The 19467-nt window shown below is 45.2% G+C and overlaps 1 protein-coding gene across 1 annotated transcript in view; it reads right to left on the bottom strand.

The window, feature by feature from the left end:
- The window catches only part of PPP4R1 (protein phosphatase 4 regulatory subunit 1), a 113064-nt gene that overhangs the window by 32880 nt on the left and 60717 nt on the right, over positions 1–19467 (bottom strand). Inside the window, 5 exon segments of the mRNA XM_040354584.1 lie at positions 621–779; positions 3169–3184; positions 3299–3498; positions 6883–7041; positions 17540–17605. Coding sequence (XP_040210518.1) covers positions 621–779; positions 3169–3184; positions 3299–3498; positions 6883–7041; positions 17540–17605 — 600 coding nt within the window.

The raw sequence follows: 19467 nt of genomic DNA, 5'->3' as shown, positions 1-19467 counted from the left end.
ACAAACCACTCTTCCTTGAGGAAGTGGGGGGGGGGGCTCAAGCAGAAGGGGGTGTCAAAAGAGTTAGAAGATCTCTGGCTACAAGCCCTGTGGAGTGAGAAACAGGATCTTGTGCAACAAATGCAGCGGGTGGAAAAGTAGGAGGAGGTTTCTTCAACCCCTCCACAGACCTTGAGGTCTTGAGGCAGGAATATTCCCAAATAGTCAGTGGCGTTGCCAACAAGTGTCAAAAATGGGCTTGAAGAGACATCTCCTTCAAGGGCCTTGCGGCTTCACAGTCCAATTTCCTACTGCACATGCGTGACTTGCGCCACGCAATCCCACTGGTCCCTGCTGTCTTCTGGGGGGACAGAGGCAGTGCCGGACGTGGCGTAGATAGCCGCGGGTGGCTCGGCTATCTATGCCCGGAAGTGGGAGCAAAAGACCTGTATTGGATAGGTATCTGTCCCCCCCCCCCCCGAAAGGTGCCAAATGTGACAACGAAAAGTGGAAAATCCATTTTTGGATGGGACTCCGCTTTTATTCCATCAGAGGAGTTTTCACTCAAATATGCGTCTGTGGACCAGGCAATCTAACGCATTATCAGCATCCGTAGGAATGATTGGCTTTCTTAATCTGACAATTCGGAGGTCTTCAAGCTTCTCCCTATTTTGCCTTCTCTCTGGCAGTGGCATGGCATTAAGTTGAGGGGTGTGCATCATTTCACTACCAAGCTCACTTTTGGGACCAAAAGCAGCCCTTGGCTTCTTGATGTTTTTGCGGAAACGCTCAGTTGGATTCTAACACATAGGGAACTTTGTCAGGAAGTCATCCACTACTTGGATGATTACCTCCTGATTGAGAGCTCGAGCCATGCACCCACTGATCTGCAGAAGCTTGTGGCTGTGTTTTTTGCACTTAATGTTCCAATAGCAAGATGGAAGGCCCAGCTACCACACTGACATTTTGGAGATCGTGTTATATTCTCGGTCTATGCAGGCGAGTCTGCCTGCAGATAAGTTGGCTAGGATCAGGGATCGAATCCATGGGTTTCCAGGTTTTGCAAGGCGTTTCCAGGAAAGATTTGTAGTCACTGCTGGGCATGCTAAACTTTGCCATGAGGATCATTCCCCAGGGTAGGTCTTTTATTTTTCCGGTTGCTGGCATTGTTACCCTCAACCCCCGACTTCAGGGTCAAGTTAGATTCTGCCGCTTTGTCTGATCTACGCATCTGCGACGAGTTCCTCCAGCACTGGAATGGCATCTCCATGTTCATTCATGCAGTTTTGGTGTCTTCTTTTCAGGTTATTACTGATGCTGCGGCCACTAGAGGCTATGCAGCTATTTTTGGCACACATTGGCTGGCAGGACCATGGCCAGATGAATGTCGGGCTATTCCCATGTTCACACAGAGGTCTGCTTTGTTCGAGGTCTACCCCATAGTGGCTGCAGCTCAGGTGTGGACGGGCAACACTGTAATGTTCATTACGGGAAATCAGGCAACCTCAGAAATTCTTAACAAGGGTAGATCAGGTTCTCTGCTCATCAGATTTTATACGCAGGCTCATTTGTCTGTCTCTTCAGTTTAGTTTCCACATTCACTGCAGGTTTATCAGTGGTGTGCAGAATACAGCTGCAGACCCTCTATCTCAGTTTAATTTTTCGTCATTTTTCCAGCAGGTTCCAAAGGCAGACATCTGTGCCACCCCACCCCCTCAATGCTCTCTCCTGATGATGGATTCGATTCTCACTGGGTGGGTGCATTAGGGTTGATCGATGGGTCGCTGTCTGTCAACACGAGGAAGGCTTACAGCAAGCCCTAAAAGACCTTTCAGACCTCTCAAATGCTATACCCTAGGCCGGACAACAGTCAATACCTTTTGGCTTTGTGGCCTACTGTCATTCTCGACTGAAACCATCTCACAACACTATGAAGGCATACTTGGCAGGAATCCAGCATTTAAATTTCCCTACAGCATCCCGGTAGGCCCTAGGTGTTTGCAGCACATGCCATTCTTAAGGTGGTTGTAAACCCTTACATACCACTTTTTGCTACAGGTAAGCCTATAATAAGGCTTACCTGTAGCTAACCTGCACGGTTTAGGAGATATACCCCTGTATCTGCATGTGCCGAAGACATAGGCACATGCGCACTGAAGCAACGGCACATCGTGCCGTTTCCGGTGGCTCCTGCACGCGGCTCCGGCAAATCACAGAGCCGAAGTCCGCGGCCCCGGAAGGAAGAGGGATGAGAAAATGGACGCTGCCTGCACAGGGGACAGCGCTCGATTAATTTGCAGGCAAGTGTCACATAATGGACTAGCATGCGGTGCATACTAGCCCATTATGCTTTTAATTGCCAGGCTTTGCAGGGAGCAAAAGTAGTAAAACCCATCAGGGTTTACTTCCTTTTTAAGGGCATTCAGAAATGCAACCCACCTAGCTCAACAGGCTTCCAGTCATGGGGCATGTTTTCCGGGGCAGGTCAGACATGCTTTCCATGTCCCCTTTTGGGCAGCTACCAAGTCTTGTGCTCAAGGCAGTCATCTATTTAGCCTTCTATGGGTTTCTTAGACCAGGTGAATTTACTCGTACTGGAGCAAAGTCCCATATGCTTTTTATTAAACAATTGGTCAGGTACCCAACCACTATTACACCTGGATGCATTTAAAACAGCTATTATACAGTACTAATAAAACATTACATAATGGCTAGAGTTTTAACTCTTTCACCACCAGGTACGTAGTACGGATCCAACGCAGCCACAGGAATTGTGTGCGAAACCGACAGGCAGACTCCTGCCCATCAGGTGAGAGCATTCAGGCGAATCCAACATGCAAAACATTCCGTGGAGTATAGGGGAGACATGCACATCTCAATAAAGAGAACCTGTCACCTAAAAATGTTTGTCCCCTATGTAATGATATGTATGTATGTATGTATGTATGTATGTGTGTATATATATATATTATATATATATATATATATATATATATATATATATATATATATATATATATATATAATTATACATTAGTGTGTTTTTTACTAAAATGTAGCATTTCCTAGACCTTTGCGGTAATATCGTTTGTCATAAAAAAAATTGCAACTACCACCATTTCTTTCTCTGTGTGTCTGCTTTCAGAAAATATATGATATTTGTGGGATTTGTGTAATCGTCAGTCCTACATGTGTGCTCTGGTAGCTAAAGAGTGAAAAGGGACACCAAAAAACGTGTCACAAAAATAAAACCCATAACAGAGTATGGGGTTTTATTTTTTATTTTATTTTTTGTTTTAAAGCTCTATCCTCAGTTTACATGAACATTTTGAGGTCAAGGTTTAATTCAAAGCACATGGCAATAAAAGATGAATGACTCACATACCTCTCACCAGCTTCACTTTGTTTTACATCCTTGCTGTTTTTACATTCTTCTTCCTTGAAACACTGACCAGAAATAGATGGGTTTGAAAAAGTTGATATAAAAGACCCGAGGGATTGAAAGGCAGCTTGGCGTACCTAGGATACAAGTCATAATCACCATAAAAATTAGCAAGAAGCCAATGGTAACATTGCTATGGGCCCAATTCACAAAGCTTTACACAAGAAGTATTTTTAGCCTTACGATTGTAATTTTCAAGTGTTATCTAAAAGTACCCGACACTTTTCTGAAAATAAGGATCCTTGCCTTGGATTTCAGATTTGTGAAACGTTTTTCCCTACAGAACATATACATGCTTAGAAAAAAAATACCTAGGTTACCGAAGGGCAGTTAAATCATTCAGCTATCCTTACATATTCCTATACAGGAAACGTATCCTCTTTTCCAAATCTAGAAAGTCCACTCAATTCACTATGAAAGCAGCATTAAAGTGGAGTTCCACCCAAAATTGGAACTTCCGCTTATCCCACTCCTCACCCCCTTACATTTGGCATGTCATTTTTTTGGGGGGGGGGGGGGGGGGGAGTGGGGGCTTCAGGAGGAGTGGGACTTCCTGTCCCACTTCCTCCTTCCGCCGAGAGGCTGGTTAGGCGATTAAGCTTAATCGCCTACAGCAGCCCCTCCCTGTAGGCGATCGCCTAGGACACATCACAGGTCCTAGGCGATCGTCTATCCAATCAGACGGCGCAGCGCAGGGCCGCGCGCACATGCGCAGTGGGTGCCCGGCCGTGAAGCCGAATGCTGTCACGGCCGGGTGCCCACAGTTGAAATGACGCCGGCCGGGGAGGGGGGGAGAGGAGCGGAGCCCTGGCCGGCCGGCACGTCGCTGGAACGCTGGGGCAGGTAAGTGTATGTTTATTAACCACTTGCCGACCGCGCTATAGCAAAAATACTGCTACAGCGCGGTCGAGTTACTGTGACAGGACGTCCTCGTGCACTTCTGCGTTTGCGCGTCCCCTGGGGCGCGCTCGCGGAAGTGTCCGTGCTCGCCGGGTCTAGAAGACCCGGCGCATCACGGATCACGGTAAATTGCCGCTGATCGCGGCCGTTTACCACGTTATCGCTCCGTCAAATGACGGAGCGATCACTTGTAAACTAACCGGCGTCATTTGATGACGCCGGTTCCTCCCTCTCCTCTCTGTACCGTTCGGTACAGTGCGAGAGGAGGGGGGGGGGGGGAAGGGGGAGCGGGTGTCAGCAGTTCTGTGGCTGGATCTGTGACAACTGCAGTCACAGATCCAGCCATCCATCCATCCCAGCTCAGCTTTCCCTGCACAATACTCTGCAATACCCCATACTCTGCATACCCCGCCATACCCTGCCTACTCTGCCATACCCAAATACCCTGCGCAATACCCAAATACCCTGCGCAATACCCAAATACCCTGCGCAATACCCAAATACCCTGCGCAATACCCAAATACCCTGCGCAATACCCCAAATACCCTGCGCAATACCCAAATACCCTGCGCAATACCCAAATACCCTGCGCAATACCCAAATACCCTGCGCAATACCCAAATACCCTGCGCAATACCCAAATACCCTGCGCAATACCCAAATACCCTGCGCAATACCCAAATACCCTGCGCAATACCCAAATACCCTGCAATACCCAATACCCTGCAATACCCAAATACTCTGCAATACCCAAATACTCTGCAATACCCAAATACTCTGCAATACCCAAATACTCTGCAATACCCAAATACTCTGCAATACCCAAATACTCTGCAATACCCAAATACTCCGCATATATAATGTTTTGGGGTTCGATGTAATTTTCTAGCAAATAAATGGTGATTTTTACATGTAGGAGAGAAATGTCAGAATTGGCCTGGGTGCTCCAGAACGCCTGATGGCGCTCCCTGCATGTTGGGCCTCTGTATGTGGCCACGCCGTGTAAAAGTCACACACATGGGGTATCGCCATACTCGGGAGGAATAGCAGAATGTGTTTTGGGGTGTAATTTGTGGTATGCATATGCTGTGTGTGAGAAATAACCTGCGAATATGACAGAAACAAGTTTCTTTTTTTTTTTTCTTTTTTTTTTAACAGAATTTTCTGTCGTTTTTCTTTTATAGCGCAAAAAATAAAAAACCCAGAGGTGATCAAATACCACCAAAAGAAAGCTCTATTTGTGTGAAAAAAAGGACAACAATTTCAAATGGGTACAATGTTGTATGACTGAGTAATTGTCATTCAAATTGTGAGAGCACCGAAAGCTGAAAATTGGTCTGGTTAGGAAGGGGGTTTAAGTGCCCAGTGGTCAAGTGGTTAAAAGCCAGCAGCTACACTTTTTGTAGCTGCTGACTTTTAATAAACATAAAAATTGTCTGGAACACCCCTTTAAGTCTGTCTGCATACAAACAAAACAACCTACCCTTTGGTCATTACCACAGCCTCCCTTGTTCAAGTTCTTTATCAGACATAGCAGCTGTAGTATCCCTGTCCACCACACTCCATACTGCTGTTCGGAAATCTCTTGCTTTACTGATGCAATACAGTAAAACCTCGGATTGCGAGTAATGCGGTTTATGAGCGCTTCGCAATACGAGCTATTTTTTTATAAATCCTGACTCTGTTTGCGTGCCTCTGGGGTGTGCAGTACCACATTTGGTCAAAGGTGTGGGGGCGCCGGTGACACTCGGAAACACTCTGTTCCTGAGCCTCTCCGAGTGCATCCGAGCGGCTCTGTTTCCGAATGTCTCCGGCCCCCCCACTTCTGGTTACATGCGGTACTGCATATACTAGCAGTGTCACTGAAACGGATTATCTTAGTTTACATTATTTATGTGGAAACTTGCTTTTATATACAAGTGCTTTGGATTACAAGCATCTTCTGGAACAAATTAGGCTCGTAATCCAAGGTACCATGGTACAAGAAAGGCATTTCCAAACACACCCACTGCAAGTTCCATGCCATCTTTTACAAGAAAGCCTAAAGAAGCAAGTATTTGTCTGAAGTTCTGTAGAAAGGTCTTGTTTACTAAACTAGCTTTTGAAGGCTGAATCTGATAACAGATCCATCAGAGAAAGGGAAAAGTGCAAAACAGATGTAGGATGCCGTCCAATCCACAGCACATAGGTCTATGGAACCAGGAAGCTGTGGATTATATGGAACTCTGATCAATGTAAACGGAATGGACTCCGGTTTTAGAATACTAAAAGAAGCATGATGCTAGTTTCAGACAGGAAGTAAAGGAACATTTTAAACAGGAACATGGACAGCAATAAAAAAAACACTAAAAGGGTTACTAGCATTCCCCTAATCTTAAAATTATAACAACTTAACATTTTGGATGCCAAAGACATTTGTCTTGTCTAGAATTCTCAACAAAATGACCTGATGAATCAATTTACAATATAATAATGAGCACGGTAACCATTTAAAAAAAGATTCACAGCTTTAAATGTTCACTTAACTATAAAAAACAAACAGTGATATCCATCACACATACCCATCTAGATGGGTCACCGATGAGGTTAATAAAGAGAGAAGAAAGTTTGGTCCGCCGGAGCTCTTGAGAAGTCGCACAGGACACTGCCATGAAGCACTCAGCACAGGCCTTCCGCACACCCCATACATTGTCAGAACAAAGCTGGTAGAATCGAGGTAACTGAAAGACATACAAACATCAGGATACACAAATTAAGTAACTTTAAACTTGAGTTAAAGGTAAAATAATGAGAAAAAGATAGAAGCTGCCCCTGCTGATTTACTATTTAGACCAGGGGTCTCCAAACTTTCTAAACAAAGGGCCAGTTTACGGTCCTTCAGACTTTAGGGGGGCCAGACTAGGGCCATTGGGATTAGAAGATGTCCAAGTGTCCAGTGGGAGTAAATAATACCATATCTTAGTGTTAGTGGGAGGACTAGTGCCCCATCGTTGGCCTCAATAGAAAGAATTGATGGTGTCAGTTGGAGGAATAGTGCCCCATTGTTGTCAGCGAAAAGAATTATGCCCCATTGGAGCTGGATGAAATAGTGTCCCAAGGGCTGCATTAAGGCACGCAAAGGGCCGTATCCGGCCCCAGGGCCTCAGTTTGGAGACCCCTGATTTAGACCATGCTAGCTGCCTGGTGAAACACTGGTCCAGCGGCTTTAACCACTTGCCCACCGCACTATAGCCGAATGACGGCTACAGTGCGGCTCGATAACTCTGGGAGGGCATACATTGATGTCCTCCCAGAGTATCTCTTCTAGTTACTCCTGTCCTTTGAGTGGAGAGAACTAACCGTAGAGGAATTCAACATTTTCTTAGGCCTAACTTTTAATATGGGACTCAAAAAATAAGAATTGTACTCCTATTGGTCTGCCAAACCCATCCACCACATGCCACTCTTCTCATCCCTTATGCCAAGATCAAGATATCTTATAATTATGTGGTTCCTCCACTATAATGACAACACCCAGTGCCCTCCCCGAAATGACCCAGCTTTTGACAAACTATTTAAAATTCGGCCACTCCTAAACAATTTCTCTGAAAAATGATCCCAGTTATATACCCCCGAACAGAATATGTCCGTGGAGGAGTCCCTTGTAAAATTTCAGGCAGGCTGAGCATCAAACAGTTTATCCCCAGCAAAAGAGCCCGATATGGGGTTAAAATGTACAAATTTTGTGACCAAGCCACTGGGTACATCTACTCCCTCCTGTTGTACAAAGGGAAGGACTCCCAACTGCATCCCCCTGAATGCCCAGAGTACATTGGAGCCAGCGGAAGAGTGGTCTGGGAGCTTGTCTATCCACTCCTTGGAAAGGCATACCATCTTTATGTGGATAATTGTTATACTAGCTTGCCCCTCTTCACCGGAGGGACACCCCAGCACATGGTACAGTAAGAGCCAATAGAAAGGGCTTCCCGCAAAAACTCTTCTTCAATGAAAGGCTACGGAGAGGGGAGACAGCACATTTGCGGAACCATGAGCTGTTTGGCTGTCAAGTGGAGGGATAGACGAGAAGTCCACATGCTCACAACGATCGATAACGACACCTACGTGGAAGTCCCCAAAATAAACAGCCCAATCCAAAAACCAGCATGTGTCTACGACCAATTTGTTAATGGGGGGGGGAGTGGACTTCAATGATCAGAGGATTGAACCCTACCTTCACACAAGAAAATCCCGCCACTGGTTAAAAGTGTCCATTTATTTTTTCAGTTCGGTAATGTACAAGTCTTGTTATTTACCAAAAATCTACAGAACACCCTGTATCCTATCTGCACTACCAAGAACACATTATCTCCGCCCTTTTGTACCCTGAAAGCCCACCACAATATATTCAATCTGATTCTGTGAGCAGACTCCATGAACGTTACTTTCCTGAGAAAATGCCGGGTGTGCTCCAGAAGAGGAAATAGAAGCGACACCATGTATTATTGTCCCGATTGTCCTTCCAAACCAGGCCTCTGTATAGGTAATCGTTTGCACCGTTACCATACTTCTCAACATTATTAGGGAAGTATGGTAAACGCAATTCTCATTTTCTGTCATTTTCCTCCACACCCCTTATGCCATACGACCAAGCTTCTGCCCAAGGCTAAACTTCCGGCCTTCTCCGGAACTGACCCTGGACTGTTTAACCACGTTTTCTGCCTCTTGGACTGATCTTTTACCCTGCTATGCTAGTGGGAACAAAGGGGTCTCGCATATGTGAGGGGCTCAGTAATTGTTTTTCTGGATGAAGAAAACAAATTTTTGTTTTCTCATTCCCAGATAAGGGTCTGGAGACTCAGAGGCTTCAAAGAGATTAGGGTGGGAGAAGCCTCTACCCGTCCCCATTCTTTCCTGGCCTGCTACTTGGACCATGTTCCTGCTTACTACCAGGACCAATATTTTGGCACTGCTGGCAATGTCTTTACTTGCACTGACCCTGTACTGACAATGGACAATATTCCTGCCTGGACAATTCCATTCACTGTTGCTGATCACGTCCCTGCCTGCTGCCTGGATCAGGGCTCTTCGCCTGTGGACAAATGCACTACTAAAACCACAGGTAATTTTTTGTTTACCCTTTGCTCAGCAGAATGCATTTTAGGGTGTCATTCTTGGTATGTACATGCTATGTGTTAGAAAAAAAAAAAGGACAAAAATTTCATATGAGTACAGTGTTGCATGACTGAGTAATTCCAAATGTGAGAGCGCCAAAAGCAGAAAATTGGTCTGGTTAGGAAGGGGGGTTTAAGTGCTCAGTGGTCAAATGGTTAATACTATAAATCTCTAAATCTGGAATAAGTATGCAGAACTTATCCGATCCAAATACTCACTTAAGGGCAGTGAATAAAAAGGTACTGAAGCCAGAATGTTGGCATGACAGACATTTTGGAGAAGATAAAATTTAAAAAAAAAAATTATTTTCCCCACACACTATTGTCATAAGTTATTTCTCACACAACATATGCGAACTTCCAATTTCACCCCAAAATACATTCTGCGACTCGTTCCAAATATGACTATACCACGTGTGTGACTTTTCCACAGCCTTGTCACATAGAGAGGTCCAACATGCAGGGAGCACCGTCAGGCGTTCTAGGAGCATTCATTACACATAGAATTTCCCAATGACCCATTATACTTTTGAAGGCCCTGGAGCACCAGGACAGTGAAATTGTCCACAAAATTACCATTTTGGAAAGCAAACACCTCAATGTAAATTCTATGAGGCATTATGAGTCTTTTGAACAGTTTATTTTTTTCCACAAGTCTTTGAAAAACGTGGAAAGAAAATGAAAACTAAATTTTAATTTTGGAAAGCAAATACCCCAAGGTATAGTCTATGAGGCATGCATATAGGTACTCGGTATTCTGATGGGCTGGTGACATGTCCACTTTATTTACAGGGGGAATTAGTGTGATTGGGTGTGCACTGTTAGCGGCAACGAGCCGTTACCACAGTCTCCTCCCTGATCGCCGCTCTGTGCACCCCTAGAGGCGCGCACAAGGACAGTGCATTTGACTGTCTGCGATTGGACACAGCCGGTCACGTGGTAAAGAGACATTTTTATTGCCTCTCTACATTGATCTGGGATGGGCTGTGTCCCGAGGGACACGCCTCATTCCCCTATTGCCACGGGCCCCATGGGCCCACAGGAGCAGCGAGAATAGGAGGATTTCATATGACACCCGTTCAGGAAGGGAGAGTGTTCCTGACGGCATCATTTTACTATGGCCTGGTATGGAAGTGGTTAAAGGCCATTGGGCAGAAGTTATGTTTGACGTTGCTCCGGTCCTCCAAGAGCATAGAGTCGAATGGGGGCCATCATGCCCCCACTCGACTTCCTGCCTATCAGGCCACTGGACTGGATAGTCTCCGCTGCTTCCAACGGCTCCAGTAAGCACCACCTGGACACAGAGAGGGGCACCTCGTTCTATAACCCTTGTCAGTTTATTTTTTTTGCCATCTGTGTCCCAGTCAAGAGATTTTACTTGACCTCCTACCCCACAGCCAAACAGGAAGTGAGAGGAAATAACTGAAATTTTTTTTTCGATTTCAATTAGAATGGTAAAAAGGACAAATAGAGAGGGTGAATCTCCCACACTGGGGCAGAGGGAGCCATAGAACCAAACAAGTATTATACTCTATCACCACAACAACCTCAAATTGCAGTACTCTCCTTGCTGCCAGGCTCCTAAAAACAGATCAAGAAAAGTTTGATTGGACACTTCTTGACGGCAGTTCGGTTCGTTATTGCCAGAAGCTAGCGCCAGCCTGAGCATCCTTTACTTGCTGCCTGGGCTTGAAGTGATTATTGAATATATAGAAAGTATGCTCGCTTGTGAGTAGGATAAATCTCGGGCCCACAGCTTTACCTGGTCTGTTTGGAACATTTGCGGCCGTTATCTCCACTAAGGTTTCAGAGTGAAAATATCTCCAGGGGGGGCGTGTCCAAGATGGCGACCAGAGCGCATGCATAGTTGAGGAGCTCCGCTGCCCTGCCTGCTATTTATCCCGTTTCCCTGCGGACTGACATACCTTTGACCATCTCTACGTGTGGCTGAGACCCCCAGGGATGGTATGCCCACTAAGTGTAGAACTTTCACGTACAAGAAGCCACCGACGGCCAATGTTCAGCCTTGTGGCGGGAAGACCAGACTCCACGCGGTAAGTTCAGGACCCGGCTGACGGAGGCCGAGCGTCGGGTGGGTGATGCAGAGGATGTGCTCCGGGACCATACCTCCTCGTGGGGTGGGGGGTTTTCCTTTTCTTTTTTATCAATGGTACAGTCTTGTTTTTTTCTATGCTACACATGACTACATTTAAGGCTCACTCCTGCTATGTCTGACACATGTAATATTGCGGCTGGATGGGATGTTTTTATGCATCTGCCTACTTGTGGGTCTTGGTGGGGATCCGGATGGGGGCGGAGTGGTGATTAATTTCCCCTTGCTGACATGGCCCCCCTGAGAGTAATATCTTGGAATGTGCGGGGGTTAAATTCTAAATTTAAGAGATCCCTGGTGTTCTTATACTTGAAGAAATACCGCCCGAACATCTGTATACTCCAAGAGACCCACCACGGGGTCCAGGGTCCTCTCTCTTGAAAAAACCTGGGTGGGATCATATTTTCACTCAACCTACTCCTTTCACTCTCGGGGGGTTAGTGTTTTGATCCATAAGACGCTGCCCTTCGTGCTGCTGGATCTCCGCCTGGACCCAGACGGACAATATGTCCTCATTCATGCTCTCTGTGATAGGTTGGATATATGGCGATTGTTGGTCTGTACTTGCCCCTTGCCACAGGTATGACAGTTCTACATAAGATACAGGCCCTGATTGCGGGCTATCCCGCTTCAAATGTACTATTGGCAGGTGACTTCAATATGGCCCCTAGACCTAATATTGACAGACTGAAAAGTATAGGGGGTGGGTGCGCTAGCAATAAAGTAATATATGATTATATCAATATCTAGAAACAAATATATAATACTAAAACACCAAATATTACTAGATGATCCAGTAAACAAGTCCTTGGATGCAATAAGCTTAATGCTGGTGATAGTCCAATATTATTGTGCCAGCGTTTGCATTTGTTTCTAGATATTGATATTATATATTACTTTATTGCTAGCGCACCCACCCCCTATACTTTCCACTGTTATAATCATTTGATTATTTTGGGTAGCCGCTTGAGTTCACTTTAGTTTAATTTAGCTTAATTTATATTTGGCGCGAGATACCACACACAAAAATTGACAGACTGAACCCTGACCAATCGGCTGACTCGGCGCTGTCCCGGTGGGCGGAGGTTTATGGTCTGAGTGATGTGTGGAGATGGAAATACCCACATGACAAGCAATACACTTGCCACCCTGACTCATGCGACACTGTCCCGTATAGATCTCATATATGTAGGTGACCCCTTGCTAGCAGGGGTAGATGTGGTGGCCCATCTGCCACGAGGCATATCGGACCATGCACCGGTTATGCTGGATCTCTCCATGTACTCGGCTGCTGCAATGGGATTGTGGTGACTTTCTAGGTATTGGGTCACTGACGAGAAGCTGGAGCCGCTAATGCTGTCGGAACTTGGGGACTATTGGACCCATAACGATCTTTCGGCTCCACCAGAGGTAGTATGGGATGCATTTAAAGCCTATGCTAGGGGTAGATACCAGTTTAACATTTCCAAGGTTAGGAAAGAATCCAGGTTAGAACTATCTGAAGCAGAGAGGCGGGCTCTGAGGCTAGAGGCTCGATATGCGGGGTCTTCTGACCAGGGCTCACAAGCTGATATGCTCACTGCCTACAGGGAGCCGGCACTTCTTCGGGCTGCCTCCTGCAGTCACTTCCTTCTCGCTCAAACCCAGCGAATATTTGAGCAGGGCGAGCGATCGGGGAGGCTCCTGGCCTGGTTGGCAACTGAGCGGACGGGGAGCTTTTGTATAGCGAATATCCGGGATGAGGATGGTACCTTGCTTTCGGACCCTGCATCAATTAATGCCAGATTTGAGCAGTACTATCGAGATCTTCACACATCCCTGGAAGAGTTCGAGACGTTTTTGCAGACACTAGACTTCCCTTCCCTGACTTCCACAGGCCGACAGAACCTGGAAGCTCCCATTACATTGTTAGAGGTCCAGGGGGCCATTAAATCTCTACAGGCAGGCAAGACCCCGGGCCCTGATGGACTCCCCACGGAGTTCTACAAGACTAACCTGGGAGGTGGTGGGCCCACATTTTCACTCCACGCTCACCGCAGCGTTGGAACAAACGGAGCCTTCCAGCTTTCATGATGGAGGCCGTGATTGTTGTGATAACTAAGCTCGGGAAGGATCCAGAGCTGTGTTAGTCTTATCAGACCATAGCATTACTTAACATGGACGCTAAATCGGTTGAAGACAGTGATACTCTCGCCAATTCATGGTGACCAAACAGGGTTTATGCCTGGAAAAGGCACAGACATAAATATCCGTAGGCTCCACACCAATATAGCGACCTTCAGTGAACAAAACACTTGCGGGGCGGTGGCCTCGCTCGACGCAGGGAAGGCCTTTGACTCTGTAGAGTGGGGCTTCTTGTGGCGAGTGATGGACAAATTTGTGTTTGGCGCTAAATTTGTTAGCTGGATCAGGTTATTGGATGAATCGCCCATGGCTAGGGTGCGCACCGGGGGTGCCTCCCCCCCCACCTTTCACTTATGCAGAGGGACGAGGCAGGGCTTTTTGCCCTGGCCATTGAACCCATGGCTATGCTACTCCGCTCAGCGAATGAGGTGAAGGGACTTGAGGTAGGGCCATTGACAGAACGTGTGTCACTTTACGCTGATGATACCCTTTTATACCTCGGTGATGACTCCCAGGCCCTGGCCCTCGAGATTATTGACAGGTTCTGTAGTTTTTCAGGGGTTCGAACGAACTGGAATAAGTCCAGCCTGTTCCGCCTGTCTGACCTTGCCCCCCCTGCAGCGGATTTAACTCCCCTGCATAGAGTCTCTAAATTTCGCTACCTCGGATTTATCAGCAGTGACTTGACATACCCTGTTTCCCCAAAAATAAGACCTACCCTGAAAATAAGACCTAGCGTTATTTTCTAGGAGGGCTGCAATATAAGCCCTACCCCAAAAATAAGCCCTAGTTAAAAATGCTTGTAAAATTCTCTAATCCACTATATTACAGTAGTATATAATGTACAATGTGTGTGTTTCTGTAATATAATTGCGGGGAAAAGAGCTCCGGCGGGTAACAAGTGCAGAGCGGCGCTATAACAAATGTATTTGGCACAATTATATTACAGAAACGCACACATTGTACATTATATACTACTGTAATAGAGTGGATTATAGGATTGTACAAGCATTTTAACTCGGTTCACACATTCCTGACAGGCAGGGAGGGAGAGGGGGAGAGAAGACAGCACATTACATGGCAAGACCTACCCCGAAAATAAGCCCTACTGTGTCTTTTGTTGGCATAACTAATATAAGACCCAGGCTTATTTTCGGGGAAACACGGTAGTATCTGACAGATAACCTATACCCGGTGTTGCAGAATCTGATTGCGAAATGCCAGGCCTGGAAGACACTCCCCTTGACACCAGTGGGGAGGGTAAACCTGTTGAAGATGGTGTTTCGCCCTAAGTTCTTGTACATATTTCGGAACACCCCGGTGCCTATCCCCGCCTCCTTCTTTCAAAGACTGGATAGCATAGTTTCCTCATTTGTTTGGGGTGGGGGGGGGATCCCAGGATAGCACAGCGCAAACTTCAGCTCCCTTTGTCCTCTGGCGGGTTGGCTTTACCATGCTTCAAGAAGAAGTACTACTGGGCGGCGGTGCTGGTCACCGTTCGCTGGTGGTTTAAGCAATGCAGGTCTAACCCCACAGTAAATCTTCAAGCTGCTATTGTAGGTTCTTACTCTGCTCTTACTAATCTGGTCTATAGAGGAACTAGAGCTGCCCCGCAGGTAACTCTCCCGATGCGTACTACAATTTAGGTTTGGGAGAAGGTCACTGCAGTCGTTGCGGCGTCTGATTCCATCTCCCCTCATACCCCACTGTGGGGTAACCCCAAACTTTTGCATTTCAGGTCTACCCCAGATCCCAATGTCTGGGCCAGATTTGGGATCGTGAAAATACAGCATATTATGCCAGCTGGGACACTGCTTCCTTTTCCTGAGCTGCGTGCTACGTATCGGCTCCCTTTGTGGATGCCATTTAGATACCTACAGCTGAAGCATGCTGCGTAGACGCAGTTCCCCAGGGTGGTTTCAGTTAAACCACATAAAGTAGAGAGGTTCCTTATTTCCCGCGGGGTAGAGTGGTATCCTCAGTTTATCTTCGCCTCACCTGTGTAGACTCAGAGGGTGAAGAGTATAGAGTGTGTATAGTTTGGAAGACAGACATTCAGGACCTATTGGAGGACTGGGAGTCAATTCTATCCCAGTACATACCAACTTTTATCTCTGCTAGGGACAGGTTTATCCAGTTTAAGTTTTAACATTAGGGCCTATTAGACCCCCCAAAGACTTGCCCGGATATATCAGACACAGTCAGATCAGTGCCCGAAATGTCAACAGACGGTGGGAACATTCTACCATGTCACTTGGGCCTGCCCTGTCATCCAGAACTATTGGAGGGAGGTGGTGGCAGAGATCACGGCTGCTACTAAACTCCCGTTGTCACTGGACCCCAGGGTTCTTCTTTTGGGTGCCACAGAATTGGTGACTCACTCTACACATGCAAAACTGCAATTGTTTTATCTATGCTTTTATGCCAGGAAGGCGCTGCTGCGACAATGGAAGCTGGTGACTCAGTGACTTGAAATAGTTGACTCTGTGTTGCCTCTTTACAAATTGACATATATGGGCCGCAAATGCCCCCAAAAGTTTGACAAAGTTTGGAAGTCCTGGGTGACCGCTAGGTCAATCACTGTATAGACCCCCATAATCTCCCCCCCCCCCAGGCAGGGTTGGCACGCCCCAATCCGATTTATGCCTAATGCCCTGTAAACGATCACTTTTCAGCATGAAAAAAAATGTCATTTTTTTATGGGAAAAAAAAAAAACACGAAGTTTTTCCAACTTCATCATTAAAAATTATGTTGCCCATACACCATCGTTTTTGAAAAATGATGAACAAAGCAACGGCACTCTAAAGGGGAAGTTCTATTCGCCTTGAGGCTGCTTTTAGCTGGTTACTTGTTAGTAAAAGACAATTCGTGCTTTTTTGTCTGTTACAGCGTGATGAATGTGCTTACTCCATTATGAATGGTAGTTTTACCAGAACGAGCGCTCCCGTCTCATAACTTGCTTCTGGGCATGTGCGGGTTTAAAACGTCGTTTTTGCCCACACACAATCATTTTTTACAACACAAAAAATGACATTTTGAAAAACGACATAAAAAATTGAAGCATGTTCGATTTTTTTTTGTCGTTTTTCAGAAGACGGAAAACGATGTGAAGCCCACACACGTTCATTTTAAATGACGTTTTTAAAAATGTCATTTTATTTCATCACAAAAAAATGACCGTGTGTTGCCACGCCCCAATTAGATGCGATTGTCTCATCCTGCTGATCATTCGAGACCATGCAGGGTCTAGCTTCATATACTATCCTATGTATGTCCTGGTAGTCATATTGTCGTGAGTTTCTTATTGCGATGAAACTACACTGTACCGTTGTTTGGTTTTATTTTCTGTACCTTTTTATTTCAATAAAAAAGTTTCTGTTAAAAAAAAAAAACAAAAAAAAAAAATACCTCCAGGATCTAGTCAAGTGGGTGTACACACACACACACACACACACACACACACACACACACTTTTCCCTACCTTAATATGCTCATGGGAACATTTGGCTCCCTACAATATATTTCTGGGAAATCTGCCATTGTCCACCTTGCTCATATGTATTTACATCCCTAGTGTTACTTCATTTATGCCTCGCAATATGGAATGTTGATCCTTTTTTTTTTCAACATCTACGCTGTTGTTAGTTGCACACTATTCACATAAGTTGGTATGTCTTAACTTTAGATAGACCTATTTATGTCTCTACAGTCTATTACGTACCAAGTTCTTTTTGTACTTTGCTGAAAACATAAAACAAGATTAAACAATCTACCTCCACTCCAAAAAGGGTTTTGCCTTTAGTTATACTTAAATACCATTTGGCACTCACCAGCATCTTCTCTGTCGCTTCTTGTCCAACTACGCTGCATATATCCCCAAAATTGGCTGCACATACCTAGAATGAAAATGTAAATATTACAGATTTAAAAGAATTTCATTACCTGAATACAAACTTACAACAAAGAGAAAATGAAAACCTGCTTTGTTTGGGTGGGTCACTAATACTTGAGGCAATATTTCCTAAATTACCATTTTTATTTGTCAGCCCTTATTTAATGCCCTAATTAAGCAAGATATGTCAATGTTTCGTTTATACAGAATAAAAGTTATCACGATTTAAAACAAATAAGCAAGTTTTAATGAATTTTTATTCATATACTTTGGGTTTTGATACACTTGCAGTGCCGCAGCAGTTTTACCTTTTCTCCCCTTGTTTGTTCACTGTCCTTCCCCACTCTCCCATCCCCTCCCCATTAGTTTCCCTTCCACAAGTCCTTCGGTAGTGCGGTAATACCCCTTCTTACATTTACAAGTTTTAATGTGTGTTTTAGGGGTCCCATATATCTGATCTACTGCAAGAACATGCAATATTTTATGGTGACTGGAAATACTGCATCTTTACTGGGTGAAGGCAAAGCAAACATAATTGAAGATACTACCATATGAACTTCAAAAAGAAAAAATTGTTAAGATATGCAACATAATCTAGAATATACATACCATCTACAGGTGTGAGATCAATTGTAAATTTAATTTTAAAGTAACCCCCCCCCCCCCCTTACCTGACAAAAAAGTAATCCCGACTTCAGTACTTGTGGATTTAGGACTTTCGGCAGGTTTTTACTCCCATCTGTAACCCCACAGGAGATGTTTGCATCTCCCTGCTCCAGCAAACTGAAATGGACACATTCAGCTAGCCTATGTTTTTTTGGCAGCAAGTAGACATGGTCAACACTGCTCACCTCAAAAGGAATTAAAAAATAAAACCTCTGAAGCTCATGGAATTCCAACTTTTACAGCTTCCATGGTAACACCAAGTAACCAAAACAGAAGTAACACATCAAAGGGGTCCTGTAGCAAATTTGAAATATTTAAGGGAATTATATACAGTGGGGGAAATTATTTGATTCCCTGCAAATTTTGTAAGTTTACCCACTTACAAAAGAAATGAAGAGTACATTTTTTTTTTTTTATTATAGGGGTCTTTTAAATGATAGACACAGAATATTAACCAACAATCCAGAGAACACATGATAAAAATTTAATAAATTGAGTTGCAGTTCAGTGAGTAAAATAAGTATTTGATCCCCAAGCAAAACATGACTTTGTACTTGGTGGAGAAAGCTTTGTTGACAAGCACAGAGGTCAGACATTTCTTGTAGTTGGTTACCAGGTTTGCACACATCTCAGGAGGGATTTTTCTCCACTTTACAGATTTTCTCAGCCCTTAAGGTCACTTGGCAACTCAAAGCTGTACGACCCTCCATAAATTTTATATAGAATTAAGTTCTAGTGACTGGCTAGGCCACTCCATGACATTAATACCAACAAAGCGGAGGACTTTTTAAACCTCCAACCCTCCCCTGTGCAACACTTTTAAATCACCTGAAATCGGCGCTGTACATCAGCCGAGCCTCCTCCTCCGGGGGCCATCATGGAGGTGGGGCTTAGGTCACATGACCCTGCTGTGAGAGCGGAGGGGCGTGGCCTCTATCCAGCCAGGACTTATCTGGGCCCGAGCGAAGCGCTCGCACAGCGGGCGCGCACCTTTGTCGCGACATAAGGGCGCGGCGTCTCTGGGGGCCTTTGCCTTTTTCTCTCTTTAACATTAATAACAGCAACTCTAACATGACACGCGCAGATCTTTCATCAACAGGTAAGGGTACACGATTGTGTTACTTACGTGCAGAGCTTCTTTCCTGGGAACAATCTCAAATCCCTCCCTTAATACATATCAATGCGCTTTGCTTATCCCAT

The sequence above is a fragment of the Rana temporaria genome, chromosome 5 (assembly GCF_905171775.1).
Source record: "Rana temporaria chromosome 5, aRanTem1.1, whole genome shotgun sequence".
In the NCBI taxonomy this organism is placed as follows: Eukaryota; Metazoa; Chordata; class Amphibia; order Anura; family Ranidae; genus Rana; species Rana temporaria.
Note: the sequence above shows the minus strand (reverse complement) of the source record. Positions and strands in the feature narration are given on the sequence as shown.